Here is a 22979-nt window from a genome sequence, read left to right as displayed (position 1 = left end):
TAGCCGAATGCGTCAACCACACGGTAACCAGCTCGGGGCATCTCACCAGCACTCACCCCGCCGTGTTCTCGGGGCCTAAAGCAACAGGATACAGTCCAAGCGGAGGAGTGCAGGACGCAGCCGGAAAGATAAAGGTAAGCAGCGAGGCACCTTTCGACGTTGCTGAGATGGCTGTTGGTCTCACAGTGGTGATGACTGATGGCTAAAAAACACACACACACACACACACACACACACAAAATCGTCCTCCGCACAAAGAGGGCCGGGGGAGGTGCGAGCAACGCTGCCTCGTATAGCCCCATCATTTTGACACACACCAGGCTGCCGTTTTCACCGAGGAAACGCCTCGAAGAACCGCGCAGGTGCTTTATGACACGTCGTCAATAACAGGTTGAGACTAGAAGAAGGTTTAGAGGAGACCCGGGCTTTGGGTCGTCTGCTTTGTTGAATTTTGGAATAGCGCATTTTTCGGGCATGTTATTGCAGATTTGGGTGAGAACATGCAGGAGAGAAGCCTGAATATTTAACCCCACACCGTGTGCGATGTGTAGGCCTACCTGCCCTTGTTCTTATACCTGCAACAACAACAAATGCTCGTATTATATTGTCATCTTTTAGCTTCTTCTTCGTTGTATGTATTTAATGGATCTATACCAGATTGAATGAGCTGAGTTTTGACAGTATCACATCGCAATGATAACCGTATCAGAGTAATTGTGGCCTGTATGATGTAAACATGCTACCTGCATTGCGAGTATGTTTTAAAGGATATGACACATATTGTGCTAAGAATTAGCAATTAAGTCAGCATTGATTATTTCCAGCATTTATTTGAAAAATATTTATAGCGATTGAATAACAGTAATTGTTCTATTTACATTATACCATTACAGTTTGTTAATCCGTCTGCTCTCTTTGCCTTCTCTAGTCATTCCATGTTATCCAAAGCCATGGGGTTCACACGCCTTGCTGTGATGCTTTCGGTCACTATGATCCACCTAGTTTCAGGTACTGTATATGTGTTTCCCTACGCATGCTTCTCTGTTGTTCCACCACAAACATGGACAAGTGCAGACTTTGTTTATCTTCCATCTCGATAAAAAAAATGCAATATATTTCTATGCATTTGCTTGCAATGTCCTGCTAATTATGTTTGTTTTCATTTAAGTGTATTCAAATGACAAAAGCCATAATTATTCATTTCAGGTATGAGCTTTATGACTCCTGAGCCTGATACACCGCCAACATTAACGCCAGACACTAACCCTCTGGGTGACCTGGTCCATGCTGCCCTGCAGAGCAAGAAACACTTAGGAGAAGCTTCTGCGAGCACAGGTACATTTACACATCCCTGTATTGCTTGTTTGGGCTTAATGCACCCGAAGAACAGTATGTCTGACAAATCACCGGAGAGGACACACTTTGAATTAAACCTTTGGACTCTGCAGGTACCACCACCAACCCGACACAGGCCGTGCCTGGGCTTGGGCTGACGGAGTCAACAGCAACAGTCATATCACCGGGCCTGCTCACCACGGCTGTAAGCTCCTCTTCTGCAGCCAGTCAGAAAGGATCTAGGAATACCATGTCCTCGCTGCCCATAGAGGAGGAGACGACCACCACCCTGATCACCACGACCACCATAACCACAATGCACATGCCAGGTACCTGCATAGCAACAATAGATAGATAGATAGATGGATGGATAGATGAAATGTCCAGTTTCCAACATAAAGGCAATTTCTTCCCTCACAATTGCATCTTTTCCAACATAAACAGAAGACAGCCACGTTCTCTGTCGTAATCCATTTTCCTAAACCATAGACTAAAAGAAATGATATCATTCATTGCCCCACGTTATGTGATCCTCTTAATTATATTGACCTTTTTGCCTAATTGACAGCGGCCCTACGCCCCCAAGTGGTGGGCGGTTTAACAGAACCAAACCATGACAAAATGGCTCTTACGTCATATTAAATTAACTAACAAAACAATAGTTCAAAGATCTAACCAAACAAACAAACAACAGTGTAAGGTGTGTTATAGGTGTGTGTGATTGATTATAAAGGGGATTTATTGTAAAGTATTTTTACACTGGGCAGGAATGATCTCCTGTAACTGTCTCTGTGACAGCGGAGCTGGATGAGCCTGTTAAAAGTGCTCCGCTGTCCCTGCAGTAGGTGGTGGAGACGGTGGTTCGGGGTTATCCAATATGGATCATATTTTCTTCAGTGTCCTCCTCTCACCAGCTTCTCCAGACGGTCCAGTTTGCAGCCAATGGCAAAGTCACCTTATCAACCAGTTTGATAAATCTGCTGGTGTCTCCGGCTCCAATGCAGCCTACTTGAAGTTCCTTGGCATCCCCTGATTCTGTGTTGTTTATTGATGGCAGCTAATATTGTTCTCATAAATCCACAAGATGTTTGAGCAAATAATTCAGAATCCCACCAGCTGCTTTGGAGCTGCTCAGAAGTCGGTGGGGCCGACAGTGACGACAGATTCCCACTGAATTATTTTGGCTCCTGTTGCGAATTCCTTCATTTCTCTTCTCTGCCTCTCTTTGAAGAAAGAGTAACAAGGAGATCTTGACAGACAACGTAACATGAAACAGTCAAACAATATTAATGATGACACATCAACAGGTTGATGTACAATGTGAGTTACTGTGTGAGCTGTACATATACTTTATATTTTTAGAAACTTGCAACATTGTTACCTCACTGGTCTTTAGTGACTTAATGTTTTTTAAGAAAGCTCTGTAGTCAACATATCTACCTGCTAATAAGGTCAAGTGACCTTTGATAACATCTTCAGTATCCAGAATTTGATGATTGTAATCCAAGTAAACATCCTTATTCCGTATTTCTTAATTCTTAGTCATGGAGACGGTTCCATTGTTTTATTGTGTTTTACTGGGAATTGTCATGTCAACCACTTATGAAGTAGCAAGTAAATATCTAAATATCTTGAACATGTTTACAATACAAAAAAACAAGATACAGTTTTACAGTTAGTTATGCAACTATTTATTGGTTGCTTGACCAGTTGCTAGGCAACCAGCGAAGTTGGTAACCTGTTGAAGTAACTTGTAGCTAAGAAATAGTCTGGCACATAACCTCCGATAATTAACATATTATCTTTTGTATTTAATACTCTTTACGAAATGAGTATTACATACAAAAAATAATCTGTTAATTAGTGAGTTCTAGTCGTGTGTTGCACTTTTCTGACAGAGCAAGAGTAGCTGTATCCTGTCTTTACACAATGTAGACTAACGCTAACTTGCTACTGGTTTTTATTGTTACTGAAACAATATGATTAGCAAATAAGCTTAATTCTCAAACTGTCCATGTTCATTTACTCTTACTTGTGGAAGTGTTGAGTTAACACTGTCAGCTGAATTACTTTCCCCGTTTAAGATCTGTCATACAAGTGAAACGTGTTGGATTGCTTTTCAGTTCTCTTCCTCTTTTACTTTTTTTGTTTCTATTCATTGTTAGCCAAATTGACTGTAAAACCTTTTCCTCTCCAGATACCATTTGTATTACAAGGGGTGGTCAATAATTTGATTCTGCTGAAGCATAGCAGCAGTTTCAGTCATCCAGTCAATAAAATAATTTAGTGTCGGGCAATCCAATAAGACTCCATCTTCACCCACGGCCGTGCTCACTGGTAGCAATTACTTTTCATTTGACCCACCTTATTTTGTGTACTATTACTGACAACTGAATACTGCCACTTAGCGATGATAAGCCAGGTTATTTGTATTATTGCCCCTCGTCTGAGATGAAATGTGCTTCTTGTCGTTCATGGTTTATTTTTTATTGTGACAAACAATATATTCGTCTCACGCAAATAATATGTGGATATTTTTGACACGTAGCGGAGATTTTTGCTCCACAACATCCAGACTAGAGGACTGGCCCCCATTACACAACCGTACCATTATGAAGACAGCTGACAGTCGGCCAATGCCCAGCCAACGTGTGTGTCATTAACCTCGCTGGTCATTCATCTTAACCTTCAGTTCACTAAATCACTCCAGCATCGCCCTCACACACTGGAACGGTATGTGTGGCCCATTGCGTCCTCTAATTTAAGTAATCATTTAATTCCAGCACAATATATATATATATATCATTTATTCAGTGTAAATACTTAGGAGAGTAGGAGGCATTTTGGAGATTCAGTGGACACTTCTTTCTCATACTTACATCACTGATCAACAACAAGGACTCCCACCGATCCTCATCCAATAAACACAAGCTTACTGGGATGCAGGAGCGTTGTGCCTCGTCTGCTAGTTTCTGTGTCATTTTACAATGAAGAGAATTGATATGCAGTCATTGTATTTCTCGACACATTGTTCTTCTCCCGCCCTTTTCCTCTTTTCGCAGTACAATGCAATGCCACCTTGTCAACAATGGAGGATGTTGTCGAGTCACCAGATCCCGCATCGTCGTCCTCATCTTTTCCCCCTCTGGAATGCACCTACAGCATAACTGTGTATGCAGGCTATGGTGTGGAAATTCAGGTAATGTGCTTTAGCATCCTATGAATACATCATTCTTTCAATTATTTAATTTTATTGACATTTTAATTTTTTTCTGGTGTATTCTGAAAAGGCAAATTATCTATAATTGGCTGTATTGAAAAAAGTGTGCAGTGTATTTCTAATTGTAATAGTGCTGCAACAGCAATTTGGTCAATCAGAATGTATTAACTTTAATCTCATGAGGCCACATACACAATTCAACACACACAGGGACATAATGCCTTTTATTATTAAATCAAAGTTAGACCATTTCCCAAAGATCGCTATTCATCTATTGTTTTCATTTGTTTTTCTTAAATATGCAACATCATAGGTTTAATAGTTATGTCATGCCATTACTTAATTAGTTACTAAATTGTCTAGAAAAATACAAGTTGCACGTGAATATGTCCTCTTTTTTCCTGCTAGGTGAGGAAAGTGAATCTTTCTAAGAAAGAGACTCTGACCATCATGGGGCATGGAGGTTCTGGACCAGAGCTCTTGGCCAATGAGACCCTGATGAGAGAGGGTCAGGTGATTCGCAGTACAACCAATCAGGTGTACATTCACTATCGCAGTCTCCAACAGAACAACCACGGCGTGTTCAGCCTCCACTACCAAGGTAAATGAACCCCTCTGGTTTCATAAGGTAACTAGACATGGCAGGTATTTTTGGATCTATCTAAAAACATTAAGATAAGCGTCCTCTCTGCGTAAAAGTTGGAATGAATACCTAACTTGCATATTTGACAGCATAAGCATGGCAGATGTGGGGCAAATGGACATACTTCACATTTTTCAACTCTGGACCTTTGAAAGTTGTTAGATGAGATATTATCCTTCAGGGTTGTCCAAAAAACACTGAGTTCTATACTGTGGATTCGGTTCAACATTTATGAGGAATTGAGAAAGCAACAGAGAAATGTTTTATTGATTAAACTCATGAAATGAGGACCCGTGATGATAGTTGATACTGGTATTGGTGAAGAAACTGCTGGTGGAAGATCGCACCGGCTGAGTCACCGATGACATTCTCACAATCATGGGGGTGAGGATCTAAAGATTTAAGTATCAACATCCAACTGATTACTTCATTAACTATGGTGTGAAAGCTGAATTGGTGAAAGATAGTGACACGTGAATATATTGATTGGAAGAGTTTTGCCAACATAGTTATGTGTAAGATGCTGGAAATGTATCCTCCTCTCTCACAGAGTGGACATTCACCAGGAAAATAATATTTTGAAAATGAGAGAAAATATCTTTTGGGAACTTTATTTTTGGAACATCAACTTTTTATCTTCCACCAAACAAAATAAATTCCTTCCTTTCTGTTTTTTCTACATCAACAGCCTTTCTGCTGTCTTGCTCGTTCCCCATGTCTCCTGAGGGCGGTGGAGTGACGGTGACAGACATCCATCCTGGAGGTCTGGCACACTTCCACTGCGATCCGGGTTTCCAGGTTCGCGGTCACGAGGTGGCTACTTGTGTCAACACAACACAACCACACTGGAGCACCACGGAGCCACAATGTGTCGGTGGGTGAACTCATTTAGAGACAACGCCGCCTTTGGTTACGGTGCGCTTGTTAGGGAGGTGGATTATGGAAAATAATATGTGGGATATTATTTCTCCTTAGCTGTTTCTTGTGGAGGATGGATCCGTAATGCAACAGTTGGCCGGATACTGTCTCCACTTCCTCCCACTGTCAGCAACCACAGTAATGGAAATAACCTGAGCTGTCACTGGTTGCTAGAAACCAAAGAGGGCCACAGACTCCACCTACACTTTGAGAGGATTGCACTGGATGAAGATGACAAGTAAGTTTATGTTTGCACTACTTTGTGTATCGCATGGTCAGCTTAAGACTGTCTGTATGTTTCTTCATGTATCTTTCCTCAAACATAAATGTTCCTTTTCGAGTCAGATCATTCTTCCTACCTTCATTTAATATTCAGTTGAATTGGAAACATTTTTAATCCTGTTTTATTTTTCCAAAGAATCTGGGCAATACCCCATACATATAATGCTTTTTTTGTTGCCTAACCCCCTACCCCATGTAGGCTGGGTAGGTGTCTTTCTTTATTTTTTGGGGGGGTTGGGAGGTTAGATTTCTCACACACTACCCATCCATTTAATCCATTATCTAATGAAAGAAAAACATTAGAGATACCTTCCAAAAATAAAACTGAAAATGGAAGACTTCTGACAAATTTCTATCTTCTAACTAAATGACAACTTTCATAAATGCATCACAAAAGAAAACAATACAATAGTTTTATTTGTACTGTTCTCCAGTGTGATTGCCTTTAATCTGCTCTCCGTGCACATTATTCAGACAGTGATCATAACGCGTCCCCCTCTTCTGGAGCTCACGTCCCTGTGGTTTGTTCCTCTCAGGTTAATTGTGCGCAGTGGAAACAGTTCCCTGTCTTCGCCGCTCTTCGACTCGGACCTGGATGACGTCCCTGAACGAGGGTTGCTGAGTGAGAGCTCAACGCTGTACTTGGAGCTCACAGCTGATTCCTCCGCCATCCCTCTGCTGCTGGCGCTGCGATACGAGGGTGAGACGGTGCATGAGGTCTTATCCACAGTCAGCAAAACACAAAGACAGCGTGTCGCTGTACATCCTTTCAAACTCATTATTGTATAATAGTTAATACATGGGTCAGTATTCTGAAGGGTGGGGCCCTTTTGGCCGTTCCAAAGTTGAGGCTTAAATCAAAGGGTGACCGTGCTTTTGCCGTTAGAGCCCCTCGACTTTGGAAAGACCTACCGGAGGGGATAAGGCTCGCAGAATCAGTAACTTCTTTAAAATCACTTCTTAAAACCCATTTTTATAGAACAGCTTTTAAGTAATATTGTCCTTTTATGCAGTTCTTTGGTTCCCCTAATTTAGTTTGTCTGTTGTTTTTTATTTTATATTTGTCTCTTACCATTCTATTTGTTTTGCCTTGATTTTTTGTAGAACACTTTGTGAACTCTGTTTTTAAAGGTGCTATAAAAATAAAGTTATTATTATTATTAGATATATTATTATCATTATTATTATTATCAATATTATTTTAAGTTGACATATTTAATCTCGAAAAAAACTTCTCAGAAGGTTGACCTTTCTCATCTAGACAAATTAAAGATGATTTAGTTAAATATACACATTTCATAAAGTATATCTAAACGAGGAACGGAGTGCAATCGACAGTCTAGAGAACCAAAACGTTCTATTCATTGGACTGTAGTGTTGAAGAGGGCCATCATGAGCCACATGCAGTCAGCGGTTACAGTCTGCCCTCGCTTCAGTGGCATTTATTTTGGGCTTTGGAGATGCTCACAGCTTAAGCCTTTAGCGTCATACACCTGGTCTTTTTCTAGCCGAGCTTAACGTCACCGAGCAGAAGAGCAATTAGAATAATACCCCCAAGAAATGGAGGGGATAGTGAAATGCTTTTTGTGTCTAATTTCTTTTCATCTTTTTTTAGCTTTTGATGATGAACACTGCTGGGAGCCTTACATGCCTCATGGGAATTTCAGCAGCAGTGACATCACATATCAGCTGGGCACCACAGTTAGCTTCACCTGCTCTCCAGGCTTTGTCATGGAGCAAGGCTCTGGGTCGATTGAGTGTGTCGACCCCAGCAATCCCCACTGGAACGACAGCGAGCCCATGTGCAAAGGTAGGTTTCAGTTTGGAGTTTTTCAGTTGTTATTCAAATAAATGAATTCAATCGGATGCTTTTTTATTTTTTTAGCTAGAATGATAAACGTTCTTATTCCTTGTCTGTTCTTCTGTTGTTTCTGCACTTCATTTTCTTCATCTAATTAAACCAACATTTTCTACGTATCCTTATTTCCAAGACACTCCGCTTTTTTTACATGAAGTGAGAGAGTTAATTATTTCTTTAATATTCTAATTGTAGTGTGTTGAGATGGTGGTTGTAGCCTGAAGACTATCGTCACGCTGACTGTCATCTGCTGAACATCTGGCATGCTGTGAAAAGTGAAGGAAACGGAGCGACTGAGGCAGATGTAAAACTGGCAGAGGCCTTGCACTGGGTCGCACTATTTTTTTTTTCAACCAAGCAAAAGAGATTCTGAAAGCCATATGCTGTCTGGTATTTCTGCTTAACCCTTGTGTTGCCTTCGGGTCAATTTTTCGATTTCCTCTTCCTTCACCCCACTGACCTATGGGTCATTCAACCCCGATTCACCTCCCTGTTACCTTTTTTTTTTTTTATTTTTTACCATTGGTCAATATGACACCAGCTATATTAAAAAAAAAATTAAATTATTTATTAATATTTTCCAAGTTTTTAAGAAGGGTTTTTTATGTTGTGTTTTGTTCTCCCGAAGAGAACACCGATTTTATAAAACTCGGGTCAAAATGAATTGGGCGACAGGAGGGTTAAATATTGAATCGGGTCAAAATGACCCGAAGGCAACACAAGGGTTAAACAAAGCGATGAAGAGGGAGGTGGATGGTAGGATCTCAGTGAGCGGTCTGCAAGGCGAAGAGGTCTGAGTTGTTGTGGTTGTCTTGAGCCTCCACATATGGCAGAAGAGTGTGTCTCTTGGAGCACTTGTATCTTTGATTATAACATTGTGTAGTGTTTATGTTGCTCATATAGGCTTGATATGCTCTCTAAGGAATATATTTGACAAATGGTATAGTGTTTGTGTGTGTGTGTGTGTGTGTGTGTGTGCGTGTGTGTGTGATGCTTATGAACAGTCCTCACTCCACAGTTTCATGCCTAAGTTTTAATAAGACATGCTTGCATGAGAGCGATTCCTAGCAATGTACGATGATTCCGGAGCGTTCTGCAAACTCAATTAAACTGAACACCAAAATGATTTGCATGGAAATAGAAGTTCTACATGTATCACTCCAAATGTGCTCCAGTTGATATCTTCCTAACGACACACGTTCCTCACTGTTTGTGTTGTATTTCTGCAAGGAAAGGTTTCTTAATGCGAATGACTGATGTCCAAAAAAAAAGAGCTTTCTTTTATTCCTTAATTGGTTGTTTTCTCTGCCATATTTTACGCACCACACCTCTCTTCTTTGTGTGCCCTCTGAAATCGTCATCTCATTGATTATTTACTATGGCTTTATATATTTTCTCTCCCTTTATTAGTAATTAATTTTGCTCCAGTTGCTTTGTCTCTGCCCAACTTGTGTTATTATTTCATCACCCCTATCATCATTCTCTCTCTCTCACAATTCCCATCCTCACATCACGTTCTCTCCTCTCTTCTGCTCTGCAAGCTCTGTGCGGAGGGGAGTTGACGGAGCCGTCTGGTACCATCCTGTCTCCTGATTGGCCCCAGAGCTACTCCAAGGGACTTGACTGTGTGTGGCAGATCCATGGCAATGAAGAGAGACGCATTGAACTGGATGTCCAGATGTGAGTATTACTAATTTAAGTTGTTGGTTATTTAATGTAAACGACCATTTATTTATTGTGTATGTTTGTGCATTCTGTCTTAGCAAAAACACACAGTACTCCTAAATATATATATATAGATATATATCTATACATATATATATATGTATATTCTATTTTATTCTTCTCATTTAAAATCTGTTAGCACATTGTGGAAAATGTATATTTATACCAAACTAGACATCTTGTCCGCATGTAAAGTGTACCTAAAGGAGAAAGGAAGTTAACGTGTTGCAGCTTTATATAATCCTCTCCCTCTCCTGTACTGATTACTGACTAATAAAATGCATCAGGTGGGTGGATCTTGAGAAAAAGCAGAATCTGTGATCAGAAATGTCACTTTGTTCTTATCTTTCCCTCTTAAAGTTTAAATATCCGCCACACTGATGTGCTGACCCTTTTTGACGGCCGTGATCTCATGGCCCATGTGATGGGACAATACCTGGGGTCCAAAGAGCGGTTCCAGGTCGTGTCTGGGGGCTCCGAAGTCACCATTCAGTTCCAGAGTGATCCGGATGACTCCAGTTTCATCCTGAGTCAGGGGTTCCTCATTCATTATCGTGGTGAGGACACATCTTACGTCACTGCTTTAATGGCTCAACGTGAAGCATATTGTACCTACAGCCAACCTCGATAAACGTGCATCGGGACATGTGAGTGCTGCCGTTATCGAAGATCATGAACAACCTATTTTATTTCTTTTCGCTGCCCTCCGTGCAGAGGTGGAGCCGAACGACACCTGCCCCACTCTCCCTCAAATTGACTTTGGCTGGATCAGCTCGTCCCACTCCTCCCCGGTGAGAGGCAGTGTGCTGACCTATCAGTGCCAACCGGGATATGACATCAGTGGCTCTGACATCGTCACTTGCCAGTGGGACCTCTCCTGGAGCAGCAGTCCGCCTACATGTGTCAAAGGTGAGACGAGTATTGGGAATAAGATCTCAACTCCACGCTGTCACTTCTGTGTGTATCAACTGAACCGGTACATGTAAAGTGGAGATTAGATGGAAAGATGGAAAAGTTGTTTGTGAGGTTTTTAGTTGTATTCTTAAACAAAACACATTTAAGTTTTGACTTTGGTCAAAAACATTCAACGGCGTCTGCGTCCGCATTGAACTGTATCTGCTGACGTCTGAAGTCTGTCCTGCGTGTCCCACTCTGTCCCCCACAGTGCAGCAGTGTCCTGACCCGGGCGAGGTGGTGAACGGAGCGCGCTCCGTGCGCCCCGAAGCAGGCTTTGCAGTTGGAACCGTCGTCCGTTTCTCTTGTAACCAGGGTTACCAACTGGAAGGTCCCAGCCAAATCTCCTGCCACGGACGCGACACCGGCACCCCCAAGTGGAGCGACCGCAGCCCAAAGTGTGTCTGTGAGTCCCTTTCTTTATGATGCTTGCTGCTGCACGTTAACAGATGAACTGCCAACACATGACTGTCCCCCGTGTGCTCTGAACAGTGAAATATGACCCGTGCCCAAACCCCGGTGTCCCGGACAACGGTTACCAAACCTTGTACAAGCACAGCTACCAGGCGGGAGAAACTCTGCGTTTCTTCTGCTATGAGGGCTACGAACTTATCGGCGAGGTCATCATCAGCTGCGTTCCCGGCCATCCCTCTCAGTGGAACAGCCCGCCGCCATTTTGCAAAGGTAAAAGTTCATCGTCTCTCCACCTTCTGACTGGAAAATGTCCAGATTTTTAATTTTGAGGTTGGATTTTTGAAGATTAGCTTTCTTGTATTGGATTATGAAGATGTTTTGCTCTTGTCTACCATTATTTTAGTCACAGAACGTTGATTTTATTTGAACATGTGAGATCCTCAAGCTGCATTTTAGGACTTCGGTATATCATTTATAATCTTTTATTTGACTTGTCTTTCTCTTTTGTTCTTTTCACACAGTGGCATATGATGATCTTTTGGATGACCACAAATTAGAAGGTGATTTACTCTTTTCCTATTTGTGATGTATATATAGTGCACAGTCATAACAATCTGTTAAATTAAATGCACAACGAAGGTGTCTCTTGTTGATGTGTTTGCCATTTTAGATTCAGAACTAAATCAAGAGTGCATTGTGAACCGAAAAAACATTACGGTTGATGAAAAGCTTATTTCTGTAATGATTGTGGTCGGCTGTCTCACAGTGTCCCAGTCATTCGAGCCGTCCCATCAGATCCTGAGTGAGAACATTGCTTTGGCAATAATTCTGCCAATCATCCTGGTCATCCTCCTGATTGGAGGAATTTACATGTACTATACAAAGTAAGTATACCCTATGTAACCAAATGGACATTTACATAAACATGTAGGGGGACATATTGGTAGATATTGAATATCATATGAATAAGTATGTTTTTGTGTACCTGAAAATAAGAATTGTTGCATTTTAATTACCTTATAATGAGCGGTTTATACACACAAACGGAACGGTTCTTTCTCACAGAAACCAGCATAATGTGTCTACGGTAGCCCAGAATGGACAAACCCAACCGTGACTCTCGATAGGCTCATGTTTATGTTGTCAGTCGGCCACTGGGAGTCGGTTCAGTTGGTTGCAAACTGTAACCTCGGCACAAGCTGTCCCCAACTCCTCCAGATTGCACCTTTTAAATCTTAATTGATTTGTCAAACTGAATTTAAATGTTCTCTTCACATCAGATTACAACAATGTATAAACTGTAGCCTTCATTCATCTGTTCATATGTCCTTTTATTTCCTCCCTCACAGCATATGCAGACTAGAATGGAAGCCACTCTTCTGGAAGTCTCTCTCTCACACACACTCCTACAGTCCCATTACGGTCGAGTCCGACTTCAACAACCCTCTTTATGAGGCAGGGGTACGTCAGTGGCTGATACTTTTCCTGTAATTCTTAGTTAGTTTCATTTCGATTCATGTGTTTATCTAAACGAAAGAGTCTGAATGAATTTTTAGTGATTGATTTCTTACTCTGCCCACAGGATACGCGGGAGTATGAAGTGTCCATTTAAAGGAGAAAGTGCCTGGGTGAGAATTGAAAACCAGATTAAGATTCAATCTACGGGAAGACAAATTCTTTCGTATGCTAAGGCCTCACTCCCCATTTATCATTCATTTATATGTATCTTTCTATTTTTCCATCACTGTATTTTTAGTTAATGAATTTGTGGAAGTGCTTTAGATTTGTTGCACTGATATAGTGTTCTGCCAAACGTGGTCCTACTTCACGGTCCAATTCTCTGTATCGCTATGACTGGTGCCTTATGATGGGTAAGAAATTGAAAAAAAAAGTACAACTAACAATGTGAGAGGAAGATGAGCAGAAGAGGTGAAAAGGGTGAAGGGAAATTGATTGATTAATTTGTTTTAATTAAATCATTATGAGGCCAAAGTAGTCGAGAACTTGGCAATACTTAAGTCATGAGCGTACTCACTGAATGTTTTTCTGTCATTTTTAGAGTGGTTCATGTTACATTTTACGAAGTTAAGGTTGAAATAGGGGGAAATACTTTAATTTCAATCATAAAAAAAGATGTTTAAAATACAACAGTTATTTTTTCTCTTTCCTCACTTGGTCTCTCTCTCTCTCTGTGTGAAATACACACACACACACAAATTGAATGTAAATATCTGACTTAATATTGCTTGAGGTTGATATATATACTAAATGATATATAAAACCCTCATATATACAATTATACATGGTGGTGGGAGGTTATATATTTTCATTATATATGTAATGAAAATTCAGTGCCAAAATATAATGTAAAATAATTGAATGTTCCTACGTGTTTCATCTGTTGTTGCAATACTGTTTACAAAGGCAGTTCATTTTATTCTTCGCTGTTTCTGGAGTGCATTGTCACCCAGTGTCACATGACATATAAGGAAGAGGTGAAGACATGAATGTCATTATGCTTAGAGCATGCACTGATTGTAAATGATATTGCTTCTGCTCAATCTTGCAATTATCATTATAGTTATTGACAGTTATCATTGTTATCAGATTTGATGTTGTATGCACTATGTTGATGAAAAATAACAAACTTAGCTGCTTGCTGTGATGCATTATGTATTTATTTACAACTGATTGTTTCAACAGTGAATAGTCTCATTCTCTGTGCCAAATGAAGGATCCGGGAGACTGTTGCTTTGTAGCTTTAATTATTCTCTTATCATCAGTAGCATTCATTTGCTTCATATATGAATACACTCTTTTGAAGGCAGTACAGTAATTGCTGAATTGGAAATAAAGTTTCTGTTGAATGGTGTAAAACTTGTAGAAATTAGCAATATTTTTTTCTGAATAACAATGCTATACCTACATCTGTACGCACACGCAACATGCACTGTATTGATACATATACAACTCGTCCAATGGAGAGAAAAATAATCACAGTGGGAAAGTGATTTTATCTTTGAGAGATACTTTCGAACTTTGGCTTATTGCTATTTTCTTCATGTATAACAGACAAGGAAAAGAAATAAAAATACACAGTGGATCTTTTTTTTAAACCCAATATTTTAGGGTTCACACACTCAATTATTAAATTTTTAAATGAAAATGTAGCCATGATAATGTTTGTGTATCTTTATTCCACCTAGATTGTTTGAGTTTGGTTACTTTATTTTATACTTACCAGAAGTGTTAGCATGACATTGACAAACATTGAAACTTGAATTGTTATTGATTTTGAAAACCATTGTTGATACCACTAAAAAAGTAATGATAGATCAGAGTAGAGATACCTGTGTTATTCCCCCTGAAGAATGTGGAGTTGTTGTATCTGCAGTGACCAATAAAGGATAGTGAACATGATCAATTCACGATCATTTCTGGTTTTTGATTGTTTCAGTTTGGCCACATTATTTTTTATATTTGTCGGAAGTGGTAGCATACTCTCAAGCCTGCGTCCTAGACCATGACAAACGTATTGTTGATGTTCCTCACTGTGACCACTAAAGGGCAGGCAACACCTGTGACTCCATGTACATGCAGGTCATTCTCATCCCAGAGAGAGAGAGAAAGAGGCAATCAAATATATACTGTGAATATATTTTGTTGCACGATATATACACAAAAACGAACATGGTCATGTTGTGACAATTTCTTAAATTCTTTGATTTCTTCACAATTTTCTAAAAGTATGTACCTCACGTCTGCTTTGACGAATATTGCTGTTCTTCACACAGCACACTAAAGGGCAGTATACACCTATGACTAAATAATATATTAATTCAGAAAAATGTCATCACGCTTGTTTCTAAAATAACATTATTAAATATTAAAAATCAGTTGATAAAATTGAACAATTGTCATTTAAGTAACAATAGGAACAGTTATATTAATATTAAAAACGTTAATATTGATATTACTGTGCAATAGTCACAGTTGGTCACTGGCGGCTAGTAAAGACTATTTATTGAATACAAGTGCTGTGATCATTTATGTGAGTTTGTACAATTATGCCAATGTCCCAGTTGATCATCATCTGGAAAATGGTTATATGGGCATACTATTTATGTAGGCAGTCGCTAGTGCAACGTTAGTGTAAACTTTCTAATAATGTGGAGCTGTTGTATCAATAGTGAATAAGAGAGGATAACGACCGTCGTCATGATCATTTCTGTAAATTGGTCCCTGATTGCTTAAGTACGACACTATATTTCTTACCGGAATATGAACCAACGTTTTAATTCCAGCAGGTGGCGCTAACGCGCGTTACAAGCTGCTGTTTGACGCGCACCTTGTGACGTAGAAGAAGAACGCAGCGGAAGAAGATGTGCGAGTTTCGTTTCCGAGTGACCTACTTAGCTTCTCCTGTTAGCATCAGTTAATAATCGTTTTCTCCCACAATGGAACTGGCCGTTCTCACGATAGCGATTAGCATTTTTTGATGGCAAGTTTGAATTGTTCCCCCCCAAGAAGCGATTAAAAACGAATGCGCATTACGAGCTTAAATCGTCACTAAATAGACGGGCCGTTGTTAGCCCTTTTGATTCAGCTTGCGAGGCTGGCTGCGATTAAGATGAGTTGTCAAACGTTCGCTGCGTTGTGTGTTTCGGGCTGTTCGTAAGAGCCGAGTATCGATTGGTAGCTCATTTATCGCTTACACACCCAGCTATCTTGGCTCAACGTTAGCTAGGTTCACTTCTGCAGCTCCCTTGGATGTTCGGTACACTTGTAAGTACACTTGTTTTTATAAGATAACGTGAACTTAATATTATTTGTAATGTATTAGCCTCATCAGTTAGCGTCTATCTATCTAATAAGTAACGAGCTAGATCGTATTCGTTGTTCAGATAACGGTGCTGTGTGTTCTGTTGACACCTGATCGCAGCGCTCAGCTGTAAACTGAGAGACAACAGCCGCCTCAGTCAGTTTCAGGACGTGCAAGCTTGTTATGAAGGTATATTACATTACAGATTAGGGTCTGTTCTGAAACGGTGTTTCCTTTATCCCACTACGATGAGGTGTGTAAAAAGCTCGGCAGACAACTGATGCCCTTTACACACAGGGACCCCCATCATTACTCGTTAGTTGAATTATACTTGAAATAAAATGTATGTCCATTTAGGGTATTTTCACCTCCTTGTATTGTGTCATGTTAGTAGAGAACGAAAGCTATTTATTCTAATGCAGGACACAGAATGGGTGTGGTAGTGAAGAGGATTCTTCAGTCGCTTGATTGGTGAGAACCATGGGAATATCAGCTCAATTTCAATTTGAGATGAAAAGACTGATCAACAGCAAAGGATATTCATTCATTATTATTTTCTTTATTTAAAATATGTATTGTGGTCGCTCAATTTCTTGCTCAAATATTGTCCTCACCACAATTTTCTTTTACATGAATCCATATTCCCAGACATGATAGTAACTTATTCTATTTTCCTGTGGGTCTTGCGCAATTTGAATCCATTTAAATAGTTCATACTGGATCTTGTACTGCATCTGGTGTCCACTGCTTTTGTGAATACAAATAACCACATCCTCATCTATATACAGAGTATATAAAGACGACTTCAGATTCAGCCATTATACGTGGAAAGCTGAACAAATCCTCATTAACTTTTACATTCATATATAATCCTTCATTTCGTGTACCTTCACTAACAAGTCATCATATTCTTCTGTATTACAGTCAGGAAGTGACTCTTCAGCCCCATGTCTGCTGAGGCTTCAGTAGGCAGTCATGCTGCTGACTCTGCCCAGTCTGCTGTTTCCCAGCCTGCCTTCCACAACACGGATGAGTTTAGAAATCGAGGTCTTCTGGGGAGCAAGTATGTCAAATTAAATGTGGGTGGCTCACTACATTATACCACTGTTCAGACATTGAGCAAGGAAGACAGCGTGTTGCGGAGCATATGCAATGGAGCAACAGAGGTTTCCATCGACTCGGAAGGTGAGTGTCTGATCAGCACTAACATTTTTACTGGATCCACATTGTTGTTGTTGAATGTCTTGAAGGCTGTGCTCGTGAATTTTAATATGATTCCTTGTGCCTTAACAACGCACTTATTTAAGGTGCCTCGTTTTGAATTTATATCGATTCTAAATTCCTGAATGAAATTACAAACTTTTAGTTTTACGTCACGATTACCTTCTTAAGCCCTACACATCTATCATAGTGTGTATTTTATTCAGATGTAAAACATTATTTATACAATGGAGGGCAATTGTGCAACTTTTGTGAACTTGAGTCGTCCAGTTTTGTGCTGTAAGAAATTAACCATCTAAAATATTGTCATGAGATTTGTCTGCAAGATGTTTCACTCGCATGCTAAGGGATTGTCTGCACTGACTGTTATTACCAACTGTATCTTATGTGGCCTTTAGGACTGGTTATATGGGAAAGTTGTGTCTATGCTAGCAGTGTTCATCGTGAAGGACTCGGTGCACACTGGGACCATTATGAAAACAATACTTAAGCTCATTAAATGCTGCAAATAACTGAAAATATGTTTCCTGCTGGCAAAGGTTGGGTCATTTTGGACAGGTGTGGCCAGCATTTTGGACTTGTTTTGAACTTCCTCCGAGATGGCTCAGTACCACTTCCAGAGGACCACAAAGAACTGGATGAGGTTCTGAAGGAGGCCCAGTACTATCAGGTGCAGGGACTAGTCCAGCACTGCCTCAGTGCACTGCAGGTAAATAGCTATTTGGCAGACTAAAGAATAAACTTAAAGACGTTAACGTTGACCCTCGTGTTTTATGATGGTGTTTCACATTTTATTCCAGGAAGGATAATATAATCAATATTTACAACAAGTGTTGCGGCTGTATTTTAATGTTCTTTCTTTGGGTTCACCTTCAGAAACAAACGGATGTCTTTGAAACTGTGTGTCGCATCCCCATGATCACCTCAGCCAAAGAAGAACAGAAGATGATTGCTACTTGTAGAAAGGTAAATTGCATTTTATCTCAATCAAATGAACTGCTGACCAATTTGTTCAGATTGCTTATCGTCTAAATGCCTCATTATCCAGCGGGCTCCTGTGTACCGAGGGTGACACGGTTTCTCTACAGAATAAAAAGTAATAGCCGGTTTGAATTTATTTAGAATTGTGAGTCATATAAATGGTTTATCTTTGTTTTTGTGTTCAATGAATCATTTATCAGTATTTCTTTATGTATATGTCTGTACACACAATTTATGAAGAAAATGTTCCATTTATCAGCGACATAATCACTTGGATTTATTTGTTTTTTGTCTCTACAGCCGGTAGTAAAATTGCAGAACAACAGAGGAAACAACAAATACTCTTACACCAGGTAAAGTAATACGTCTGACTGCATGTGTCCTACAGAGACTGAAAGAGTATCAAAAACAATTTGAAGAGAGCCAGATGCTGCCATAACAAATGATCAGTGGTTCATGTGTCACTCGAACTTCATTATTTGGGTTTTGATGGGAAAGTGCTCATTTATCTTCTCCGTTGATACTTACTTGCTCATTGTCTCTCCCCTGTGAACAGCAACTCCGATGATAACCTGCTGAAGAACATTGAACTGTTTGACAAACTCGTGCTCCGATTTAATGGCCGCGTCCTGTTTGTCAAAGATGTGCTTGGGGATGAGATCTGCTGTTGGTCTTTCTATGGGGAAGGCCGCAAGATTGCTGAAGTATGCTGCACTTCCATTGTCTACGCCACAGAGAAGAAGCAGACCAAAGTAAGCTTGACATATTGTGTACACCAACTCCTTAAAGCAATAGTTTTTAGACATTTTAGCACAAAGATGGGAGGCACCTCCAAAGATAACTAACACACACATATCTGGGACCGAGCAAGGCCAGGTGTTACCTCGTTTCCAGTCTACATGCTAAGCGAATCTATCCTGCTCGATGGGCCAATTTCCATACTCGCAGACTTTGAGGTGCGCTCCCGCCAAGTCTGAGGGTTTAGCGCCGTCCCGCAGTCAAATCATCAGTGTTTGACTGATCCCTGGCAGACATTTTGAGCCCTTCAGGCTTTGCCTCAGGGAATTACCCACAATTCAATGTGCAATGTGACACAAACATGGGATTACCAGTGGAACCATGGAAACGTTTTTTTTTAAACTGGGCATGGGCGTTCAGTCTGGAAAATGTCATTTATTCATAAACATTACGGATTAGACGGCTTTATTTATCAAACGTTTAATTTTGTCATTGAAACTTTTTTTGACAAAAAAAGGAAATCGACTATTTTAAATAACCTCATTTGGTGAGGAAAGAGCTTGGAAGACATTCAAATCAGGGTGAGAAAACACACTGGACTTTGGGATTGGGCCTAGCTTTGTATTTAACTGACAGCTAGAGGGCGTTATCAATATTCTCATCTAATTCTACACCAGAAAGTGAATTGTGTGTATTTTTCAAAATGTGGAATGACTTTGTTAAGCTGTTGATGGCATTGTTGTGTTTAAAGTAGGTACATTTATTATTGCTAATAAGTTATTTTTTAGCTATTGTGTATTAATGTTACTGCTTTGATGTGAAATAAATTATTAAATGGCAAGTCTGAATTGTTTTTTTTAGGTTGAGTTTCCTGAGGCTCGAATCTTTGAAGAGACCCTGAATATCCTCATCTACGAGAATGGCAGAGGATCTGGTCCAGGAGGCTTACACCTGTTAGATTCGAGAAGCCCGGGTTCGTCACTGGGAGGTGATGAAGAGGGTGCTACGGGAGGGGAAAGGCGAGTAAGACGGATCCACGTAAGGAGGCATATAATGCATGATGAAAGAGGGCCTGGTCAGCAAACTGTGTATAAGGACTAATAATGTGAAGCATGAGGCTCGGAGAGTGAATGAATATATGTTCATTTTTTTCTTGATTGCCAGAATGAAAGAGATGTCCTTGATCATAGCAATAGCTCGGTAGCTAGTTATGTCATTAAAATATCCTAATACGTCACTGCACAGAAATGTAGGAGTCGATGACTGATCTGTAACTGAAGTAAGAGTTGTTTGGACATGAAAAATGCTTCTGTTTACAAGAAGACAAATTGTGTACATTATTTAAATAGGAAATGTGTAAAATTACCTGGGACATAAAACTGGCATAAATATTGCTTTTCAAATGCTATGGAACTTCCTGTATGTTAACGAATGGGTTCAAAAGCCATCTCCACCGCACCTGTTAAGGGTGGGTGTTAATGACATGCACTGGCACCCTCCTCTGACTTCTAGGAAACGCCGTCAGTCTGTTGATTCAGGTTGTGAAACATCGGCGATCTATTCATAAGTTGGACTGATATACAGTCATGAACAGGACGGTCAAGTTTAGCCGAGATATGTTAACACTGGAATAAAACTGATTAGCCATTTAAGGAAGGTCGTCTATGAATGAGATTGTTGAGCAGCTCCATTTTCTTTATTTAAATTATTACTGCTGTTGCTTCAAGATGTTTTTATCAATTAATTTATGAACCTAATTTATTGTTTGGTATTTAACTTTTGTATTGTATGCAATCTTTGTGTTAACTAGTGCTCAAGTGAGTTAAAACGTTTGAAATGATATGATGCACTCTATAGCACACACCAGATTTATAATTTACTTCTGTGAAATGACTAAATAGTGTACTTACATTTCAGTTTAATGTGTCATGAGGAACCGTGATCATTTCTTTGATATTGTATTTTATTCTGAGCCATGATCTTTTGCTTTATGTTTTTTACTGAACCACTGAAATTTGCTGCAAGTTATTGACCATAAAGTGACGATAGAAGCAATTAATACTTGGTTTTATTTGTATTCCCCCCCTGAGAGGATACAAAAACAATTTAGATTGTCACCATTGTCTTGAGTAAACCTGTTATCTCTGAATATTGGGGGGGAAAGCATTGAATGAGAAAAATATGTTTCTCAGAACCTTAATAATATCACCTTTTTGAATACCTTCAAATATGCACTAATATGACTTCCGTCCTATTGTGGTCATGGGAATGTTCTGAATAAATTACTTGTGAAATCAAACTTTAGCTTCTTGGTTTTTCTTTCTCTTTTCACCTAAAGTTATAATTAGTGCTGTGAAAAATAACGCGTTAATTCAATTACAGGTTTAGCTAGTTTTTTTTTTTACGCATGCGCAGAATGAGCTTCCAATTCGTCTGTTGTTGGTCGTCGGGACGGAAAAAAAGTCACTTGCAAAATGAGCTTCCAATACACCACTTCAATCTGAACTCTGTCCGCTCTCATGCAGACGGTCTGTTCATCGGTAATGTATGGAGGACTTAAAATGACTTAAGTATAAATAAATAAATAAATGAATGCATGAATAAATACAAGAATAAATAAATAAATGCTTAAATAAATGTATAAATAAATAAATAAATGTATAAATAAATAAATGCTTAAATAAATGTATAAATAAATACAGGAATGAATAAATATAAGTTATAAATCAACAAGACATCATTAAATAAATATATTTCTGCATTTCTGTATTTCTTCATTTATTTATTTCTCTATTTACGTGTCCACACGTATTTCTTCATTTATTTATGTGTGACATTTACGTGTCCGTATATTCAAATGAGCTGGGGCGGTCCGAACCTCTGTCTAAAGCATGATTGGTCACAGGAGTGTGATGCACCTGGTGTGTTGTGCTCTACTACTTCTGCCTGGCACATGACGCTGAAGTTGACTCGCTCAGCTCACCGTTAGCAGAAGTTAGCCTCGACAGCTTTTTTACTTCAGCCGTTTATCAATTCCAAGAACACTGAGTACAGACTCGTGTTCTTTTGAGTCTCGTCTTTGTAGTCTGGTTTTGGGAGTCCAGACTCGAGGACGCAGGACGGTCTTTCTGGTCTTGTGACATCACCACATCAACTGTTCTTGCGCATGAATTTACTCTTATTCACTGTAAAATAATTTACAGTGGAGTAGAATGTGTTGCGGTGTTCACTGTTGTTTGGCGTAGGCTACGAATAAACGATAATAAATATACAACGTCTCGTAGCTTTCCTGACCCAGGGTCGCTACAATATGAAGTTATGAATCTTAACCCTCAGTCAAATTGACGTAACGTTATCTTTTAGTAAATAATAAACTCGTTGTGCTCTTTAGATCCTCAAAAACCTAATTATATCTTATGTTTAGCCGCTACGGAGACGTCAGAGCCAGCGGAGCATTTCAAAAAGTCCTGCCGAGATCAGGCTTCTCTCGGCGGCCACACAGCGCGCTGACCGCCCGGAGCTCAGAGGTCCCGCGAGCAGGACCTCAAATCTCCGTCGCATATCCTTATTAGGCTGAATCTCGATAAACCGACCACAGATTTGATGCTTAAACAACTAACTTCTCGGCTGAAAACATCCTTAAATTACATTCCGTGACTCAACAGTAGTATTTAGAATGTACAGACAAGAATGCATAATAAACGCTGTTCGTCTACAGATCCAAGTGCTAGGGATCGATTGCTTCTGTCTGGCTCCCTGACTTGACCAATCCTGTTCAACAATGAGGTTCGGACCGCCCAGCTCATTTGAATATACGGACACGTAAATGTCACACATAAATAAATGAAGAAATACGTGTGGACACATA

General features: G+C 39.8%; 2 protein-coding genes across 2 annotated transcripts; both read left to right on the top strand.

Annotated features, from left to right (window-relative positions):
• The first annotated feature begins 33 nt into the window (after positions 1-33).
• On the top strand, positions 34-14769 carry sez6l2 (seizure related 6 homolog (mouse)-like 2). Its single transcript, XM_056407975.1, has 19 exons — positions 34-134; positions 929-1008; positions 1207-1335; positions 1449-1664; positions 4398-4534; positions 4964-5156; positions 5887-6072; positions 6174-6354; positions 6935-7098; positions 8014-8208; positions 9798-9936; positions 10342-10538; positions 10696-10890; positions 11147-11341; positions 11428-11619; positions 11871-11909; positions 12116-12233; positions 12699-12810; positions 12932-14769. The coding sequence occupies exons 2-19, from the start codon at positions 936-938 to the stop codon at positions 12959-12961; spliced, it is 2691 nt and encodes an 896-aa protein (XP_056263950.1). The 5' UTR covers positions 34-134; positions 929-935; the 3' UTR covers positions 12962-14769.
• A 972-nt stretch (positions 14770-15741) lies between these two features.
• On the top strand, positions 15742-21410 carry kctd13 (potassium channel tetramerization domain containing 13). Its single transcript, XM_056406841.1, has 7 exons — positions 15742-16134; positions 17096-17356; positions 17932-18101; positions 18269-18358; positions 18674-18726; positions 18930-19125; positions 19973-21410. The coding sequence occupies exons 2-7, from the start codon at positions 17119-17121 to the stop codon at positions 20210-20212; spliced, it is 987 nt and encodes a 328-aa protein (XP_056262816.1). The 5' UTR covers positions 15742-16134; positions 17096-17118; the 3' UTR covers positions 20213-21410.
• The last annotated feature ends 1569 nt before the right edge of the window (positions 21411-22979 follow it).

Source organism: Pseudoliparis swirei, chromosome 23 (assembly GCF_029220125.1).
Source record: "Pseudoliparis swirei isolate HS2019 ecotype Mariana Trench chromosome 23, NWPU_hadal_v1, whole genome shotgun sequence".
Lineage (NCBI taxonomy): Eukaryota > Metazoa > Chordata > Actinopteri > Perciformes > Liparidae > Pseudoliparis > Pseudoliparis swirei.
The sequence above is the reverse complement of the archived record's forward strand: the minus strand, read 5'-3'. Positions and strand labels throughout refer to the sequence as shown.

Coding starts and splice junctions, on each gene's coding strand:
- sez6l2 (XM_056407975.1), top strand. CDS start 936: ATGTTATCCAAAGCCATGGGGTTCACACGCCTTGCTGTGATGCTTTCG. Junction 1,336..1,448: donor AGAAGCTTCTGCGAGCACAG/GTACATTTACAC, acceptor TGGACTCTGCAG/GTACCACCACCAACCCGACA. Junction 6,355..6,934: donor GCACTGGATGAAGATGACAA/GTAAGTTTATGT, acceptor TGTTCCTCTCAG/GTTAATTGTGCGCAGTGGAA.
- kctd13 (XM_056406841.1), top strand. CDS start 17,119: ATGTCTGCTGAGGCTTCAGTAGGCAGTCATGCTGCTGACTCTGCCCAG. Junction 18,102..18,268: donor ACTGCCTCAGTGCACTGCAG/GTAAATAGCTAT, acceptor GTTCACCTTCAG/AAACAAACGGATGTCTTTGA. Junction 19,126..19,972: donor CAGAGAAGAAGCAGACCAAA/GTAAGCTTGACA, acceptor TGTTTTTTTTAG/GTTGAGTTTCCTGAGGCTCG.